The sequence below is a fragment of the Eutrigla gurnardus genome, assembly GCF_963514095.1.
Source record: "Eutrigla gurnardus genome assembly, chromosome: 4".
Taxonomy (NCBI): Eukaryota; Metazoa; Chordata; class Actinopteri; order Perciformes; family Triglidae; genus Eutrigla; species Eutrigla gurnardus.
The window spans coordinates 18,948,128-18,969,611 of NC_139918.1; the positions used below are offsets into that span (position 1 = coordinate 18,948,128).

The window sequence follows — 21,484 nt, forward strand, 5'->3', positions numbered from 1 at the left end:
ATTATTATGTTTTGGTGCACTAATTTGTCTCATTCTCGTATGTCATATATTGTTTGTTTTCTCTTGCGTGAGGCTCGCCAAGCCTCAATTTGTGGCTCCATCAGTGGTAAAATAGTAGCAGGGCCTTATGATTTTGGTATATTGTGACCCTCCATAATCGATTGCACACATTTGTATGGTCTCTGAATGACAAGGAATTAGAATTAGAACTACTACTACTTATTTATCAAACAAAGACGCAAACCAGATAGACAGAAACAAAGTGTGGTTGGATGCATTACATATACTGTATGTTAAGTGGGATGACAAATAAGTAAGCAGATATGCTTAGTTGGGGATGGTATTTTGCAGTCGAGGGGGCTCTCCTGTGGACTTTGTCTTGTAAATGGGCTCAACTGTAAAAAATAATGAGGATCACTGACATAGAGAATCAGAAAATAGGTTGCCATCCGTTTGGTGAAAAACATGGTGAGGAAAAGACAAGTAGAAGACAAACTCCAATCTAATATCTAAGTGCTTCATAATATAAATGACATTCAAGAAGGCTCCAAATGTAATTCCCTTTTCGGAATAACAGTAGAGGAGGCGGTTGTTTTTTCTCACGCAAGCACGTCTGTGAGATGTTGTTCATCGTCTTAGTTTAACTAAGTTATGGCATCACCATAGTTTCAACAATGTCTGTACCGAATGTCATGGCACCAATATTTAGCAAAGTATTTAAGCAGAGACCTGTATCCAAGTACCGCTTTGATAAAGAAATGGTGCCAGTGCAGCCGTGAGGAAAAGTAAAAAGTAAAAGCAAACGCATTAATATTATCAAAATAGATTTTATTCTAGACCTTGAAATCTGAGTGATATTACAACAGTCAGATCAGGAGGCTGCTGACTGCAACCATGTGAGTGAGAGAGAAAGAGAGCACAACATCTGTGAGGGCAAAGTTGACACAACAAAAAGAAATCTGCAAATTGGTATTTACACTTTGTGTGACAATACAACAATTCAATCCAGAATACATATATATATATATATATATATATATATATATATATATATATATGTATATATGCATATGCTTTTTTAGTTCATTTTGTGTATGTAGCTACAAATTAATCAGAATTACAAAAGTTTTGAGTACAAAACCTTCAAGGGCTCTCCAACATAGCAAAGATAGAATTAACATTAGTACTTTCGGTAGGAACACAAGATAGCAAACACGCTTGAATGCAGTGTAGAAAGCTCATCATCATCTAAAAAAAAAAAAAAAAACTTTATAAAATACCATTCCACTGTCATAGACATCATTTGAAAGAGCGTCTTTGTGGTAGAGTCCAATCATTACTGACCGCTTTAAAGCAAAATTGAAAAAAATCTTTAGCTTGAGTACAAAATGTTTTAAAACAAGAAACATTCGGAGCAAAACCTCTGAAATGTCCAACGAGTGACGGGTGTGTGTCATGTTCGTCACGGCTGTGAGATGAGACGTGGAACGCCATGAAGTTGTCTTGGTTCAACTTCAAAGTGCCCCGAGGAGGCAGACAGGACACAATTCCCTCTTTTACCATCTGCACGACTTCTGATTCAACTTGAAGAGCATTTTTAATTAGATGTGTCCACGACGACTGGAATTATCAAACAAACCTCCCTTTTTCTAAAATCTAAAGTGCAGGAAAAAACACCCTTCAAAAGGGCTGCTGTTTTTTTTTAAAATTACTATTCCTCTATGACGGTTTAATGGTATTTTATAAAAACATTTCTCATAGTCACGTAACTTTAAAATCCGGCCTTGGCGTACAAATGGTGTACAAAATAATCTCCTGTGATAGCACGTGTGTGTTTATACACACACACACACACAAACCATAATACATCAAGTCATGCTGCCTTTTAACAACAAGCACAGACTTGCCTCCAGACAGCAACTCTAAACACTACAAACAAAAGGTCCATCCATCCGTGCAGAGGACTGAACACAGTCCGCCCCCGGAGTGCGTGCGCGTGTTAAAGCTGGCCAACGACAAACCAAAGAAGACGACTGTAGTGTGTACTTGCTACACATGAAAGCTGCACACATTAGAGTGAAAGCTGCTCAGCGCGACAAGACTGTGATAGAAACTCCAGCCAGGAAGTGATACTCCTAGATGACGTCCTGATGTGTAATGGCCGAGCAGGGTGAAACAGGACACAATAAGAGCGGCCTAGTCTGATTATCATTCAGCATTGGTTAGCAACACACCATTAACTGAGGAAACAAGCACAATTACGACTATTAATTGCTCGTGTCAGATGGATGTGAGCGCTTATGGGCCTGCTTTTCCCATCTCTCTCTCTCTCTCTCTCTCTCTCTCTCCCCCCACCGATCCAAGAAGCTGCACCGACGCCACAAAGCAAGCTACTCCCGTGCCACGTTACCTCACTACTGACACAAAAGCACAGTCGGCGTCTTTCCGTGGGCTCGAGACGGATCCGTGACGAGCTCGGTGATGAGAACCTGAAGCTGACTGCACGTCAGCGCGGATGCATTCCTGCCCGGCACACTGTTAGAACATGAAATCGACACGGTGTTTAACGGCTACAAAGATTATCTTTCAGCCTAGAGGCTTTGAATTCTTTAGAGCTCTATATTAACCTGATGAATTGTGAACACCTGAAAACCATTTCTGAGGATAAAAGTTGCAAAAACAAAGGACTGTTCGGCCTTTGATTAACTGCTTTATATTTTGTTAAAAATGGCAAAAATGGAACAAGACTATTGGATAAAAATAGAGTTGACAAAATGATAAACCATTTTTCATCTTCTAAGTTATACATCTGCATTATTGAACCTTAAAGACTGCTGAGAAGTGGATGAATGGATCTCCCAATGGACAGCGGTAGAACACTCTTTGTAAAAGACTCAACCCCCCACCCCTCTTCTCTCCCACCGCACATGTACAGTAATATAAAACCTGCAGATAGCAGTAAAATCCAAATTCAAAACAACAATGTCCACAGGACACCAAATGCTGACATATGTAATATGCACACACCAACAGAGAACAAAGAAATCTTTAGAAGTCTGGTACAAAGGATAAAAAGAGGAAAGCGAGAATAATCCTGGTGTTTTGGTTCGCATGTGATGGGTCCGACAAGTTTGCACTGCGTGATGAACGGGGGAACGTTTCTTCCTGCAGGTCTGTGACGGCGGCACGTGCATCCATCCAGACCCGTGTTTGTCTGACGCATGTCCACGGGAACTGCATGTGGTCCTCGGCTGCGGTGGTGGGGGATTGGGAGCGTTCCGTTTGGCTGTAATGGTGGGCCATGGCATCTGATTGGACTACAGCAGTGTGGCGGACAGGCAGGGACAGTCAGTCATTTTGGCTATGTACACATTCGTAGTCGGTCCATTGCTCCACCTGACGAGTGTCATTTCCTCAGGTCTAATACGCAAACCTGGAAATACAGAAAGGAAGACAGTCAGAGACAACGCTTCCTCCTCTTCCTCCTCCGCATCAATTACTGTAACACGAAACGTTTCATCCAGGTTTTGCTGAACATTTTGAGAGCGAGTCATTTGTACATTTAAGCCGAAACAATAGCAGCACAGAAAACAATGCCAGGAGATCGCTGGGTCAAGCACTAACACTTTGGCCATTAGTGGGCACTTGGGTGATATCAAGGTAATATCCTGTCTCCCGTTACATGTTGCAACATATAATTGTATTGGATTAATCCTTAATGAGGAAATTATTCAAAGCCTCCCAGATGGCCTTTCGTGTAACTTGGCAGAAGTCCAGATCGGCTGCCTGTTTTATCCCTTTAACTCTGCAGTAGCTTTCTTCTGCCTATTCAATCATCAAACGCTTGACTGGTAGAGCGTTGCAGCCGCCTCCCTGATCTCGGCCCTTCTTGCCTGGCTGCTGGGTTGGGCCAAACACTCCTCGGGGTCATTCATCAAACCTGTTCCATCTCAAAGGGTTTATGGAGCATTCTTGGGTATTTGACTTGCACCAGCTTGGAAACAAAATGGCTCGATATGTGGGTGCTAGGAAGGGGGGATTGTACCGACTTGGGGGCATGTTCACATTTTAAAACGCCATTTTCAAACAAAAACACATTAGTGTGGATATGACCTAAGCCAGGGCACTTCCTAAATGCCTGTGGTATTTTTACGCTGCCTGAATTAGCTTGGCGGCTAGCAGACCTTTCCCTAACTCATAGCTCTTCCGCTCTTACTTGATCTAAGTCACCGCATCTCGCATCAGAACCCCCCCACGGTTCAACAGAAGCCTGGGCTGACCCTAACACACAACAATCTCATGGTTCTAGATGCGCATGTCCTTTTACCCCCAGCAGAACCACGTTTGACCTCAGCATCAACCCTGGTTCTTTTTACCAGAGGCATTTAATGGTGTCAGCTTACTGTCACACCTTTAATACGCGCGGCTGACCGACACATTTCCTGGGTAAGCAGTCTTGGGATGTGAAAGTACAAAGAGGCCGAAGTGTGTGTCAGAACAACTCACCGATCCATCTGACGCGCTGGCTCCTACTTTGTCCCCTGTGGCGTTCCAGCACACCTCAAAGATCCCTCCTGTCCCCCGGTAGCTGTGGACTAAAGCACCCGTCTGCAGAAACACAAACACACACCATAGCATCTTCATCCAATGTATTTTTGCCACCGCTGTCACATTATAATGGCTATAGTTTACTGTTTCTAAGAGTGCATATGTGGTTATCATTTGAAGTTATTATCACAGACCTGAGTGTTCCAGATGTGGACACACTTGTCGAAAGAGCCGCTGGCAAGGTGCCTTCCATCGGGGCTGAAGGCCACGCTGTAGACGGGCTCCTGGTGGCGGGTCAGCGTGTGGATACACACCCCGCGCTCCACGTCCCACAGTCGTACCGTGGAGTCAAATGAGGCGCTGCAGAGAGGGAACGAGAGGAGCAGCGATCAGTAGTGGACGTTAAGGGCTGATAGAATAATGATGGAATAATGATAGTTTGGAGCAGGAAAAAGCAGACAGCTGATGAACAATGACATTTGTCACCGTTTCAAACCATTGATGTTGGTGTATATTCCTGGGGTAAACTGCATACTATAGAAGTGCAATTTCATTTTTGGCAGGATTATTTGGAAGAGAGAATGCCAAATTGGTAGGAATTGGTAGGAAACAAGCTACATTTGGTGGGTAAGTAACAATTCAATGACTTGTTTTCCTCCATGTCTGTGACCTGATAGTGTTGCTTTATACTCAGAATCACAATATGAGCTGTTCCCAGGTTTTAGCCCACCTTTTAGAAACAGAGTTATGTATTTAATGTTTTTTTAATGGAGTGGAGAATCTGAATAAAATATCTGAAATATCTGAAATGATAAATATAAAAACAAATCTATCGTCTATCGAGTATGTATTGAAGGAAACAACCTAATTAATCATGCATGAATATTGTGTTTTTCCACTTTATGTATCAACTGTCTCCCAATCTGAGACAATATCTTGGAAGGCCAACATGACACAGCAGTTTAATTTGACACCGTGAGAGATGGAGCTGTCTTTCAGTAAATATGCGGTGGATGGCATTGTCAGCTTGTCTATTTTGCTCCGGTGTGTTAGGATTTAAAGGTTGTTCAGGTGGAAAGCCCACTCTGATCTGCTTGACCCTGTGTTATTTCCTCAGGGCCAGTTGAGCCACAGCATAAATGCGTTTGAAAAACATTTAAGGTGGCAGTGTGGTGACTCAGAACAGTCACAGTCAGTCCGTAGCTGAAAACAACACTGAGTACAACTGAGGCACCAGAACTGTAGAGGTGTAACGGACCATGGTTGATCCTTGATCCATACAGATCCCCCACATACAGTCTGTCATGCATGTGAAACGTGGATTAATTACACTGTATAACCATCAGAGTGTCAAATACAATGTTACTGCTAATTGTTATTGGCCAGTATTCAGTAAGAGTGTCCATTGAGTTGCATTATGATAACTAAGGTTATAGAAGCTGATACTCCAGAGTACCAGCTTCTATAACTATATGATTAATAAACGATCTACTATAGGTAACATAGATTCATGAGATTATCTTATCTCCTAATAATTATGATTAAATGTATCAGTACTTGCTGATTTAAGAACATAGGACAGTCTTTGCATCATCTTACCTCTATAAAAACAAAACTACTCTGAAGCATATGGCAGTTGCTTATAATGTTCCGTGCTGTTTCGTGGTCTCACCTGGCCAGCATGAGGTTGGCGCTGGGGTTGTTGGTCCCGGGGCCCGTGGGGCTCCACTTGATGGTATAGATTTCTTTACTGTGGGCCTGGAGGTCATGGACACACGAGTCCTGCTTCATACTCCAGATCTATACCAGAGAAGAAGAAACCAGCTGTTAGTCTGGCTTTCATCACAATGTTCATTGATGCATTCGATCAGGAATGTGTCTGATTATGGTCCATTTCTGTGCTCATCTTAGCCATAAATTGAAATGCACTGCATCTGCATGTTGTGTGGACTGACCTTCAGTGTCATGTCATCTGAGCAGGAGGCCAGCAAGCTGCCAGTGGGATCCCACTTGATGGCGTTCACCTCATTCTACAGTGAGATGAGCGTTAGAAAACAAAATGCAACGTATTTGACTGATGTACATTGGCAATGCTAGAAATGATGCCCACTAAGTTTATTGATTCTTTTATGCAAATGTGTTTCAAGGCATCACAATGAGGCCTAGTTTGTCACAGCTGTGAGAAGGCTTTTCCACTACAGCTGTAAGTCGTAAGAGCTGTGAATGAATACACCTTAAGGGCATTCATATGAACTATCCCTCAATGCTTAAGAACAGGAGTGTAATTGGCCAGCAAAGGGTTCCTCCCTGTGAGAAAGCAGCACAGCAGTCATGTCTCACCGTGTGTCCCTGGAAGGTCTTGACAGGTCTGTCCTGACCCAGCTTACACACATGGATGCACATGTCTGTGCTGCAGGAGGCAAACGTATTGTTGCTCTGCCAGTCAACGTCCAGAGCAGGTGCTGTTGGGAGGCAGAGACAGAGTTTAGAGCTGCTGCAGCAGTGAGGTATAAAGAGACACAGGACAACGAGAACGATGGCATGAATGACAGTATTTTACTTACTGGATTGAATAATTGACTTTATCAATACTCTGAGGGCAGAAAGCCATTTTTTTTTACGAAAACAAACCAACAAAAGCAAGTTTTAGTGAATGTGGCTCTCAATCATATCAGTCAGAATGTGTGAAAGAACTTTTAATAATATGAGGACAGGATGACTTTGGTCACACTACCGTTCAGCAAAAGGTAACATGATAAGTCTTGTGGAACAATCCAGCTGACTCCTGTCACTCACCCGAGTGGAAAGGAAATTGTTGTTTTGCCTCTCCTGTGTGGGCATCCCAAATAATTGTGGTCTGTGTGAAGGAGGACATATTCATTATTTATACTTATCTAGTAATGTTCATATTAGGCAACCAATAAAACATCACATGAAAAATATAGATAAGGTTTTTCTTCTTTAAAAAAATTAAATAAATAAAATTCTGCTCACACTCAGATATACAAGGAAGTAAATGTATCACACACCTTTTTATGCCTCCAAAACAAATAAGCACTGTGCATGTCATCATACTTCTGTACACTAGATGGCAATGTTGAACAATGCCTAAATACTGTTGTAACAGGAGCAGTATAGACGTTTTTGGTGGAGATGTAAACATACCGTCCTGTTTATTTGGCAAGACAGGTTGGTTTGGTAATTGTAGGTGTATGTTGTGGACAGACCTCTGTGGTCAAATCAACAGGCCAAGTATTTGTCCCGTTCTGAACAGGCATGTTTTGAACAGACACTGCATTATTAAATACATTTGGGATCATTGGGTCCAGAAACGCCCATTTTCCCCCCAACATGTTTAGGGACCCCAGTAGGTAGAAACCATTCTTACAGTGGATAAATAACACATATACTCTATATTGCATGGAAAAAACTGCACAGATTTTGACCAAAACTGCATGAGATTAAGCCCCCTTAAGACCCCTGTACTAACAATCAGACAGAAACCGCTAACGTTTAGAATTTCTAATGATTTACACTGACTTCAGGATGGGTGGTTGAAAGTATTTTGAGGGATGATTATGGAAAAAAGCCTAGATGTCAATTCTACTTCTGAATCAGCACTAATCAGAATCAGCAGGTCACACTTTTTAAAAATCAGAGATCGGCCGAGGACAATGCAATAGGTGCATCGCTATAAAAACAAACGTGAACCAATTAAACGCTTTCAGATTTATGAACACTCCCAACCCTCCAACAAAGAGATATCACATTTGGGAATCATCCCTCTCTACATCCCACCTCAACATAGTGTTTCCATGGAGAAATGTGTCACATTTAAAGCTTAGCTTAGGTAGTTTTAAACCGGTAACACTGAATAAGCAATGAGCTGCAGTGCTCACAAGGTCACAACAAAAGCATTTATCAAACCTATTCAAATTCAAAGCTTAAATCAATGTCCCTTACCTTGTCTACACCAGCACTGAGGATGAAGTTTCCTTTCTTATTCCACTTAAGTGCAAATATAGGACCTTTATGTTGACCCAAAGTACTGGCCAGGTTACCTGAAAATATTAAACCCAACTTAGAAAGAGGACAGAAACCTTTCATCATGCATGCATCCTTGCAAGTCTATGATCTTACCATCCTTTGTCCATATTCTAGCAAAGCCATCATATGAGCCTGTCGCGAGCAACGTTCCCTCGCTCTGAAAGAAAGAAACGGATGATTCTCATTAGGTGAATTCAGTCAATTCAGTGAATTTATTACACTTTTGTTTATTAATGACACACACTAAGAAGTAAGGAGCTAATGACAGACAAAATATTAGTGGGCATTTGGTATTGAGCACCGACTACTCAGGGAAAAAATAGTTTGCAGGCTGAGCAGCATAAAAAGCTTTTGGCCCCATGGGAGTGACTCGCCCCCGTATATCTGGTTGGAAGGAATGCCTTTAGCTGAAGTAGTGGTCCCAGGCATGTGCTCGGACACACACACACACACACGCGCGCACACACACCACTATATTAGATTACTCAAAACTGCACTCAGTGGAACAGACACACACACACACACAATCATACTGTTCAACTACACACACATTAAACACTCACATTCCAGTCTAGTGAGGTGACGTCTTTGTTGCTGGGTACGTCCTGACCCCCTTCCCGTATGCAGTGCCTCAGAACCAGCTGGGTGGATCCGCCTGTGCTGTTCTCACTCAGGTTCCAGATCCGTGCTGTCGAGTCCCCAGACCTGCCGAGTCAATGTGAGCGACAAGCTAACATTAGGCACATAACATGGCGTTGACTCTTGAAATCAGTACTGAAAATAGTATAAAACTGACCATCGTTGCTCTTGAGTAGGGTTGGGGTTTGAAAGCATTTTATGGAACCTGAACCCAGTATCAAATCCAAAATCTTTTTTAAATCCCTATCAAACCTTTTCAAATCATCTGTTGAGGAAAAAGGAGAAAGAAGTTTTACAAGCACAAAACTCATAATTTGTTTTAGTCTGCTCCTAATGCAGCCCCTATTAATTTACAAGACTGTGCCAGTAGTTATTGCATATTTCTCCATTTTAATTTCATTTTGAGAGGTGTGCTCATGCTAAGGAGCAGGACTATTGAATATACACTATACGTAACCTGTTGAATAATCGAGTCCGGGTTGGGTTGGACCATAATAAATGAGCACTAAATTGTCGATGTAGGCATAAAATTGACATTTTAGAAAGATGAATCATTCAGGTCCTTGATTTTGTTTTGTTTGGCAACGTTGAGCCAATTCTTTCTACAGACAAAAGGCTCCAATCCATATCTTGTAATTAATGTAATGGATTAACCCTTAACTGTTAATTATGGTTTAGGGTAATTGCAATTTTATAGTTGGATAAAGCCTATCTGGGATTGGTGTTGAAGTGGCAATTAACTTATTTATCATTTCAGGATTGTGTTATTGTAGTCCACACCATCTACTGCTGTTTGATCTGTAAAGGGCAGACCAGCTGGTGTATCTTGTAAAATCATATACAGTAGATTGTATTTGAGGAGACGGCTCCACAAAAGGCACAGGAGGTTGCTCTAACTCTATTTTTGCCACAGGAGGACAAGCACCGAATTTCACCTTCAATTCTCTACCACTGTATGTACAATGTGAAGAACTGTAACTTAATACAATGGAAATTCTAACATTTAAACACTAAAAAAACATATTTAGGCATTATCAATCAATTCCAAAATTCACTTTTCCCTGTTTTATGAAGCTGTAGCTAGCTATTAGTGTTAGCAATTGCAACCGTTAGCTTGGTGTAGCAGCCCTGAAGGATTGTAAGCTAGCAGTGAGAATGGATTTGGATCGGAGGGTGTGGCAGCAGAACGCCACCAGCATTGTCTCTATTCCACATGTCGTGACACAATGGAATCAGTTTGTAAACATGGATTAAAAGAAGGTCTGCGTGCTTCAAGCATAATGTTGAAAGGTTATATAAGCGTCCTTCAAAATGATTCATAAATACTACCCTGACAATCACTAGAAGCAGAATTTCAGAAAAACAAACAAAGACAAACTGCTCTTTCTGTGATGAATATTAAAAACAGTTGTACTTGCTCTTTTGTTAATGTTCCATTTGTATATTATCCCCTGTATACTGAATGTTTGTTCCTCCAGTCCTCACACATTTTTTGCATCACCAGCTGCCACTGATTTGACTTCTTTTCCTTTTTTGTGTGACTGCTCAGAAATGTAGGGGGCGCCACTGTGCCATGTTGGAAAAACATACTGGGAGGTAAGGGTGGAGACGTCATTGAAGGAGATGTTTGAAATGGGGACTAACAAAGATGTGTATTTAGCTTTTTGACTTTCAAAGAAGGAGAATACAGTGAAAAGCAACATTTGCGGTTTGGCCCAATCAGCTGAGAGGTGCATAAACAAGAACCCAACCCTACTCTTGAGGCTATTTGTCTGGTTTTGCTAAAGCCAACCAAAAAAATAGTTCAGACTGCTAAAGATGATGAAATTGCAACAGAGTTCTTGGTTTGACATGTGGAACTTCAAATCCACCATTAATCCATCAAGCTGGGGTACAAATATACAAGAGTGTACTCAACGACCGCCATAATCCGGAAAATCTCAGTCTCATTTCCAGAGTCACAGTTAATGTGAAACATGCCTTGCTCTTGATTACACAATACATTGTAAGAGTGCATTCTTGAATTCATCTGGAAAATGATAATGAGACTAGAAAAACAATGACTTTAGACAACAGATTCGTTCAGTGGTGACAAATGAGGAATGACGTATGAAAACAGGCTTAATCTCCTCGCACACACAAGTTTTCCCTGAACAAGGCCAAGTAGCCTAATTCTTTTTTCTTTTTCTTTTTTTTTTTAAGATTAGCTGGCTGACCAATAACGGGTAAATATTCTGCTTTAACTCATGGGGGTTCCTTAAGGTTAAGCAAGTAAACCTTCTCTTGGCCACAAACAGGACCAGAAGGAATATAGATATTTAAATGTAAAAAACAGAAAAAGAAAATGCTAATAACATGACTAACTTGCATTAGAGACACTAATGCATTAGTCAACTTGACTGTTCCAGTAAGAATTAAACTTTTCCATGAGGTTTAAGACGATGCGTGACCAGTGAATGGGGAAACGGGGGATGATGAGGAGATACTGACCCAGAGGCGAGGAGGTCGTTAACTGGGTTCCAGGCACAGATAAAAACTTCGGATTCATGGCCTCTCAGGACCATGGCTTTACTCTGGGGGATCTCTACGTCCCTGTCCACCTCCATCATCTCTGAGTGGTGATCTATAGGAAGGAGAGAGAATCAAAACCATTAACTACATAACAGGATTCATTGTATATTAATAAACATCCATTTTAACGATGACAGAGCAGTGCACAAGTACAAATGCCACTGTCTCTCGACAAGGTTCAAGTACACCGTGCAGCGCAGACACCAGCTTGAACGGCTGAGTGTGCTTGCTGTTAAAAGACCAAGTGTTTGTATCAAAACAAAGCTTGTCCAAAACTAGCCACTGTGCAAAATTCAAGTCAGTAAGCTCACATAACAGGAATGCGCCAATAGCAGATATCCAATAGCAGTATTGGGCATACAAGTGCTGTCACAAAGTTCCTGTACTAATACTGATACAACAGATCTGGATACTATTTTCCGGCAATGTGCCATTAACCGGCAAGATTAGTGGCTGAAGTGCCTAACAAGCTGCCTGCTGCAATGACTACCTTATGCACAAACAATCCATTAAATACATGATTTACTCCAGTGTATGTAGCATTGAAAACACAAACTACAGATAAATTACAAGTCTATTAATGCTTTGTGTGTTTTTGTTTCGGAAGTCTTTCGCCGTCTCCTATGCTGCAGTACCACTCTCCACCTGAACGGTATAATGTGACAGTGGGTTTACTGTTTTACAAAAACAAATAGTTGTTCATTTGAAGAAATTATTCTTATTTTATTCTTTTTAAATGTAATTTTGGTCTTTAATACCAAAGCACGGGTATTTGAGTAACAGGTAGAATGCTTGATTACTAAAGCAATTGACAGCTGCAGCCCTATATTCAAGTGAGCCGTAAATGACAAACCAAGAGCCAGATAAAGGGATGTTTGCCAAACAGCTTGCACTGTATAATATAAACATTAATCTGATAATGTCAAAGCATTTAATATTGGAATAACACCCTGCACAAGAAAATAAAACATTACTGGAATTTGGTTGACCATTTTTTTTTGCTTCACCCAAGCACAAGAAAGCACATCTGTTTGTTGCAGTCGTTTACAAGCATGAGCTAACTTACTGGCAATGGCGTGGGATCCGTTTTCCTCCCCGTTGGCAGCGCCCTCTCCATTCTTGGTGCTTCCCTGAGGCCCAATACCACTGCCACTGCCGGCTGCCTGCTGCTGGGCCAGCTTGTCTCTGTAGGCTTGCTGCCTGGTTTGCACTACATCTGGCATTACAGCATCAATCAGAGATAGCGACTCGATGGGTCGCCCATCAAATAAGGTCCCGTCCTACAGAGACAACACAATTATATATTAACACATTATCCTTCAGATCATCCACCACTGCAATCTAGGTACTCGACAGACAAACTTGAGTCAAAATAAAGCTGACAGTGCACCTCTTCTTGCCAGCATGTTGTAAGGTTACACTAATTAGTAGTTGAGGCTTTAAAGACAGAGCCTGACCTCATTGATGCTGACTTCAGCCTCCACATACTGCAAGCCCTTCTGGATGATGGAGATGAGGGCAGCAGGGGGCACCAGGGCTCCATTGATGTTGGACTGGCTGATGTGGCTCTCTATGCCAAAGGTGAATGCTGAGTGGGAGAAGCCTGGAGGAGGCATGGAGAATTTGGAAGGTAGGTTAGAGTCAAAGTTCAATTGTAGACAGTCGAGAGCACCATTGTACAATGTTACATTTTAAATATTTTAAAAGTAGGACAAGTACCAACAAGTAACACAGCAAATACATTTGCTTTCAGAGACATATTGAAATACAAAAAAAAAATAATAATAAGACGTACCCGACTCTTGCAGGTATCTGTAAACCAGGAAATTGACTTCATCACTGCTTATGCTCATTTTTAGTCCTGGTGATTAAACCATTGGGTCAGCACAGGATAGGAGCCTAAAAAAGCAAAAGCAGAGAGACCTTTTTTTAATCAAGAGTTGTTGGAATTACACACCACAGAGCAGGTTTTAGTAGAATATTCATAGTATCTTCATCACTCAAGTGCTTGGTCACGATAGTTAATAGTAAGATGACATGCAGGGGCACTGAGCCAAGGGTAAAAGAGCTCGTAACACTAACACTAACGGCACACACACACACACACACACACACACACACACACACACACACACACACACACACACACACACACACACACACCAAGGATGGTGTTACACTACGTAACTCACTACCAAACTGACACACACCGTGAAAACTGAAAAGAGGAAGAGGTTAAAAACATCACCTAGCTTGACCTAGATCTTGCAACTTCCAAACAGAAAAGCAGGCAAACGCAAGCTGTGATGTGCCATTTGATGCGTGATGATGTTTTGTTCCTCTCTACTTTTGCTCCTCTCTACTTTTGCTGGCTACAGAATCTTTCTGGCTCCAGGCAGGGCACCAGTTTCCATTCATTAACCTACAACTGGAAATAATTACCAGTTGTATTCATGAGGAAGGCTGGGTATTTTGGACTAAAATGTCTGGAATAGATGGGCTTTAAACGTCAGCAATAATAGATCCTACAGTGCTTGAGCCCGGGCTCAATTTTAATTCATGCACAACCCGCACTGTTTAAATGGGACTGTGGAAATAAACAAGGGATCTGGACAGGGGACAGAACCTCTACTGTTTCATCATGCCAGCCCGCTGAAAAAGTCAACATGCCTCCTACCGCATCCCAGAGGCTGAGGTCCAAGACCAACTGAACCAAGATGCCTGGAATCTAGTAGAAGCCCTTCTGCCATCCCTAACAAGGTGGTCAGAAAGCCCTGATGGCTAGTGTTTCTTACACTGAAGCACTACTGCTAGAACTCAGCAAATGGACTAACGTCTGTTAAGGATGACACCAACAATAAATGCCAGCAATCTTACTGAATAAAACAGAGCAACACGATGTGATTTTTTTCTGCTGCTCCACTCATGCTCGTTGTTGTGTTTTCCATCCCATTTTGTTGAAGGGTCAGCAGAGTTATGGCGCACTACAAGCATGCTGATATAGCACCCTTGCATATCTGACACTAGGCTGTTTTGAGGGTGCGGGTAAAGTGTCATCGCCATGCAAGTGATGCAGGAGCAGTGACGGGGTCAGAGCTCACTTACAAGAATAGGTTGACCAATTCATCTGGCTGACATGACATTGAAATATTTGACCGCTCTATGAACTTCAGCGTTGCTCAAGAGCACTGACATATAATTTTGCTTTTCAAAAAAATAAATAGCTACTAACAACACACAGGATTTACACAAGCAAATGACATAACCTCACCTGACTGAATCATGTTAAGGCACAATATTTTCAATTGAAGATGTGATAAGAAAGCATAGGACATCTAATTAGCAGCTAGAAAAATGCAATTTTGCCTAAGTGGCAAAAGTATTTATCAAATTTTATTTGAAATTGGTTAGAAACGGTATTAACTTCACGTTCACTTTTTCTTGTGTCAATGATGAGCATTATTGGACACATTTTATTTATCAGTATTTATTACCAAGGCATCTAAACTGGTAAGCTCCTGGCCACCAGCCTTTGTGAACAAGCATTTTCTATCTCACAAGCATTTAAATGACATTATGAAATTGGTAACTGCTCAGAGTTTGACACATGGTATTGCTGCACTTGACCTGAGAGGTGCCAGGTTTCAGGAGCAAGTTAATCAGTGAGTAGTCTACTTTATGCAAAATGCTGCTTCAGAGGTTTCAATCTGTGTCAGTTCCAAGATAGATTTAACGTTGAGTGTCTTTGTATATCCACTGTTATCTGTAGATCCTAATGCACATTAGGTGTGGGGGGGAAATCCATTCTTAATGGGAATAATCACAATGTATTACAGAACGATGATAAAAATCAATATTTCTCCCCAAAATCTATATATTTCTATTTATTTTGTTACGGTAGAGTAGAGCAGACGTATTGTGGAATTGCATTTATTTTATTTAGACATCCTGTTCATCATCTGCTTTGTAAATTAATTGTTCATTAACTTTGAACATACTTGGACTTGTTTACACTACTAAAGAAAGGAAGAAAGGGAGGAAATTTGGAGGTGTTGGTCTTACTATGCAATGGTTTACTGGTCAGGCCCACATGAGATCAAATGGGTGTGTATGTGGCCCATGAACTAAAATGAGTTTGACACCCCTGTATTATACTTTCAACAAGTCCTAAGTTGGACTGAACTAACGAGACCACCCACCAAATATTTCATAATAGTTCAAAGATTGAGAAGAAGAGTGTCACTCTGACAATATCAGGACATTCTGATGTTGGAAAATTAAAGCCATCTAATATGTCAAATACAAGCTGTGTTCCCTCGTAAATTCTGATTAATTTATTAGAACAATAATGCTGCTATGACCATATGCATCAAAGGATTGAATTAAGCACTTTCACCATATGCTTTAATTTAGTTCTAGGATCGTGTGTGGCAAGTTTGTGTAATAGAGCGTACCGAACAGAAAACGCATACTGAAGTGAGCGGCCTGTGGCCAAAACGGGTCACAGAACAGTGCAGCTGCGCCGCTGGTGTAGAAGGAGCATATGCAACGGGATTTCCTGCTGCAGTAAAGCTAGTGCTTGAGGGATTGGAAAATCCCACATTCAGAGAGTCTAGTAAATCCAGTGTAGAGTGTGTAGGCAGAGTGCGAGTTCAGCCTTCAGAACAAAATTAAAATTGCAATGAGAAGTAATCTTTCTGAGGCATCCATGTACGTCTGCTTTGTGTGTGTTGACAGTTGCCATTTATCCTTTCAAAAACAACATTTTCACTGCAGTCAAAAACAGTTTGCCCTCCCACTTACTGCCGCACATACACAGAGGGGAACTGGTGAAACAGACATTCAAACCTCAATAAAAAACTTTGAATGTGTGTAAAAAATATATTTTTTTTTAAAGACAAAGGGTACAGTCCTAGTGGCTCAGTCCAATCTACTTTGTTTGTTTCCCATTTAAAGAGCCAAGACTATGTAGCAATACCAGATTGTTTTTCAGTGAACTCTGAGAAGGGACATCTCACAGACCGTGAAGATATATTGGCTGAATTTGACAACCATGTATTGGATTTAAATACACCATGGGTAAGTCTTATTGGAATTAAAAATGTTAAAATGGACGCTACAACACTGTCCGTTAAAATCAAGGACAACGAGAAAATCTAATAACCACCAATTGCCACACTATTCCAGACCATGAGTACTGCACAGCAATTTAGCAGAGGAGCCACCACGGAACAACCCTGTGATCTCTAAATGACAATGAAACGCCACCGGTGGTGTGTGCCCTATATCAGTTGGTTTCTGTCTCAGTTCTTGTTCTAGAAGGATGTATTTTGACCAAATTATCACTCTATTTTAACTGAAACAAAAAATAACACTTCTGCTTAAAATGACCTCAACTTATTGCAAGCATTGCATTTACAAGTAAGTGTTCTAGTGGTGACCTTTTAAAGCTCTTGATAATTACTTGATACTCTTGATAATTAGCTATTTGAACAACAGGGTTATTATAGGTCATATGGTGATGATTTTTATCATTTTAATTTGTTCAACAGTCGTGTTAAAAGATATTTTTGTTCTGACCCTTCCTTTTGGTGCATGCCTGATACTAACTTGTCAGTCTTGACAGTCATCCCTGTACCCCTTCCCCTACTGGTTGAATTAAAAGCTAAATTACAGCCACCGTCTCTTCTCTATGACTCCTGACACTTAGCTTTAGCAATGTGATCTTCCAGAAATTATAGGTGTGCAGCTATAGAAAGAGACAAAACAAAATCTACATGTGTGGGGATAAAAATACATAAAGACGTGACATTAATATGGAGATACCCTACCCATGTGATCAAGATGTCTTCAGACAGGCATCATTGCTCTGTTGTCCTCAGCAAGAATTCTCAGCCCCTGAGAGAAAAAAATTAATTACAATTAATTAAACTCTTCTAACTCCTGAATTATAAATAAGAATCATAAGTGGGTATGACATCTGGATCATAGCTTGCACGGTTTCTCCAGTGTGAAATCACATGCAGTCAACATGTTAATTTTTCAATATTGTTTACAAATACATCTTTAATTACGTTACTACAATCAATAATTTTGCTAAAAAACATGTACTCCGTTCAACTGGCTCTTTGGTATGTTTTAACACTTCACACACCTCTCATCATGTACTGTAGTTTAGTAATGAGGCCTTACTTATCTCAGTAATGGTCAAGTAACACTTTTTGGAATATGCAATGTTTTTAAATGTTGGTTTGAAAGCAAAATAACCATAGGTCCTGCCAAATAGCCACCGAAGATGGTGTTTTTCTATCGGTGCTGTGACAAATGACCGTAAAACTGATGTGCTTTTTGGCAGCAGTGTGTCATTGAGTGGGTGAAAAGGTAACAGGAGGAAAGTGTTATGAACAAAGGGGTGTGTCACCAAACAATAAAAGAAACTGGGTCAGCAATGTAAAAGTCCAAAACAGCCTGTGGATATTTATGCTATACTCTGTGTAACTATGCCTGAATTATAGTAATTAAAAGGGGAAGTATGTATAGGCTATAAACGGCCATGTCGGATAGATAAAGACACATGTGGATGCTTGCCATCTTCAACAGTAACCAGCATCTCACTTCTGGTACTGGATCACCAACTGGGGCCGAGGACTGGAATGGTTAAGTCGCCATTTGAGAAGAGAAGTGGTCTATGTGACTCTCGGGGCCTACTTCAATTGTCCCTCCTGGGAGCAAATTCATTTCGTGCAAGTTAATTGCGTGCAAGTTAAGTCTAATGTTAATCTGCCGGTAGCTACATTACCAAGACAGCATGGCAAGCTACTTGCGGAAATACATTCCCATCCCCCACACGAGGTGGCGATTGAATGGGCTGAACAAAACGAGTGTGTAGCGTTACATTAAGCGACACGCTGTTCGAGGCGGTCACTAGCCGCGGCTTGTGTTGAATGACTTAAATGCACTATATTACTACAGGGACAAGTGTGAATCAAATGCCCACTCTCCTGTCGGTGTGAAGCTGAAATATATAGCAGTGCTGTATCTTTAGAGTGTAACGACCATTCAATGCCTTATTGTTGTTGTAACGTTACTGTAATGCCGGGCAAGTAATTGTCCGCATGTCACGGGTCACTAAGTGGACTGAGGAAGGGCTTTATCGGCGGTAGCATTCCAGATAATTGTCAATGAACCGCGATTTAGTTGCGTTTTCTTATTTACCTCGTCACTACCGTAATAGCCTCTTTACAACATATTTAACGTGGTTCCCCCATCTGCACTGCGACGAGCTAACGCTACGGGACGTTAGCACACCAGCTAACATGCGAGTTAACATTAGTTTTACATTGGCGGGGGGCTGCAATGGTCACCACGCATGCCAGTTGGGCAAGGCGGTCTAACGTTTCCTTTATTTGCGGCTGGTCTCCAACAGTTAATAGCTACCAAAGTAATGCAGCCAACGCTGTATGTATTGTCGGTCTGTTTAGTTGTTTAACACAACACTTGACTCCAATAACGACAAGTTAGCTTCTTAAAACGGCTTTTCTGGCGAGTACAGTTAGATCGGCAGCTTGCTATCGCTCTAAACCTGCTAGCACGCTAGCTAGGTGGCTATCGCTAGCACGCTATGCTAATGACAGTGTTGCTATAATCTCGTACCTACTTGGACAAAAACCTTTCAATTGACGATATCTTCCACGGCTCTGGTGTTCAAGTCAGACCATGTCATCTCTTTAATCGATTGCAAAACAGGCAGTTTACGCACATGTATTAACTATCGATATGTTATAATATTTAAACTAAAGCCAGGCGGTAAGAACCCAGCAACGGCTTCAGACATTCGACACAGTGGAGTGACCCGACATGCAAAAATGAGCTGCCTGTAACTACTGTTATTTCAAAGCGCCGCTCGCTCAATGAAATGAATGATCGCCTGTGACGACGGCAGTGTACAATGTACATCCTCGAGCAAATACGGCGAAGTAGGACGGGTAACTTACGTAATATGCTACCTAATAGATATATCGGTGCCACGTCATTTTCTACAAATAATTAACGTTACTACGATATTTAATACTATATCGCTGGTGACTAACCTATTTTCCAAAGCAGCAAACAAAACACCACGCAGTTTGTCAAGGTGAAAGCCGCCTTACGCGTTGCTTGAATTAGCTCCTGGTCCGTTTGACAGGTTCACGACCACATTGAGCCACATTCCCTCGTTGAAACCGACCAATGAGACGGAATAGAAAAAAAAAATGCGGAGGCCCGTGGAAGTTTGTCCCGCAGCCAAGCACCAGTCATAACAACAGTGTCCTCGCCCATCCCCCACTACACCTCCCTTTTGCTTGCCTGGTCACCACTAGCCATGGATTAATGACACCCCACCCCCTATCCTTTGCTCAGTCATTCAGACTGGGAAAGTCAACAACAAGCTTACATCATCGTTGCAATCTGTGTTTTACACAGATTTATTTATTTTTTGCTGTACACATAATCTATAGTCATATTAATTTATCCAATGTTCCAAACGGAGATGGCAGCCTGGACATATTCACAGTGTACGCTGATGATGTACGCTTAATGAAATATCAAGGATTCAAAATGTGTGCTGACCTTCAATTTTTAGTATGTCTTCTATCAAAATGTGCCTTGTTTGGCTGTGATTAGTGTCTGTCCCCAATGAAGTGGCTGCGCTGCCTTAGCCTTTTCCTATGTGAGATGATGATGACATAGCATGAAATGTTGAATTGGGGGCCATAACAGCAGCAAGCCATTTTTCTTGTTACCACAAATGTAGTAACCTACGGTAGGCAGTCTGTGCATCCTTGCAAACACATGAACAACCACGACTTTAGAATCAGAATCAGCTTTATTTGGCCAAATACATGCAACTCTTTGACTTTTGCACATCTCATTATGTACTTGCATAGAAATAGAGGGTAAGATCATAGAAATAAGAAAAATAAAAAATAAGAAATAAAATGTCTATATATTAGTTAAAACAAACGGATAATTATGCACACAATGTACATGTAATGTGGTTTCTGTATAGACAGTGTGTAGGATTTATATTGACAGTGGCAGATGATCAAATTCTGCATTACAAACAGCAATTTTTTAATCTATAACAACATAATGTGTGTAGTCTTGTGAGACAAATAATTTACCATTACAAAAGTGGCCTGCTAGCCAAGTTGACTCTGAAAATATAGCTGGGGTGCAGCATTTGCATGCAATCAGATGGTAACAGTTTAAAAGGGTAGCCTACTCAATTAAGTGTGTTGTTGAGTGATGGATTATTTGGCAGACACTGTATGCTACTGCAGTCACTGACTTTTTGCCTCTGCTATCTCAGCCTCTGAGCTGTTTGATCCCCCCACTTCATTTTATCAGTGCTCCTCTGGCCGTTTTTTTCAACTTCTTTGCAATTTGTCCACCAGACCTCCCTGTCTAATATCTCGTGGCACACAGCCACCAATATGAAAGGGTGATAGGATGCATTGTCATTTATTTAACTAGAGGAAAATTAGCAAGATTCTACTAGAAGTGGTCTCAATGTCAAAAACCTATTGATTAAGGGAGGACTATACAACAGGTTGCATACTGTTTGTCTCTATACCTTCATTTACGGGTGTTTTCCCACATTCTGCCTCTTGCTTCTTTCTCCTAAGCAGGAGGAACG

General features: G+C 41.2%; 1 protein-coding gene across 1 annotated transcript; it reads right to left on the reverse strand.

Annotated features, from left to right (window-relative positions):
• Positions 1–811: 811 nt before the first annotated feature.
• tbl1xr1b (TBL1X/Y related 1b) lies at positions 812–19,666 on the reverse strand. The gene is made up of 16 exons (XM_084006833.1): positions 19,459–19,666; positions 17,637–17,703; positions 13,601–13,704; positions 13,263–13,408; positions 12,872–13,085; positions 11,725–11,857; positions 9,159–9,300; positions 8,689–8,752; positions 8,512–8,609; positions 7,345–7,405; positions 6,889–7,010; positions 6,504–6,578; positions 6,221–6,348; positions 4,743–4,908; positions 4,507–4,608; positions 812–3,433 (listed from the first exon to the last, which is right to left on the reverse strand). The coding sequence occupies exons 3-16, from the start codon at positions 13,656–13,658 to the stop codon at positions 3,407–3,409; spliced, it is 1,536 nt and encodes a 511-aa protein (XP_083862959.1). The 5' UTR covers positions 13,659–13,704; positions 17,637–17,703; positions 19,459–19,666; the 3' UTR covers positions 812–3,406.
• Positions 19,667–21,484: the final 1,818 nt, after the last annotated feature.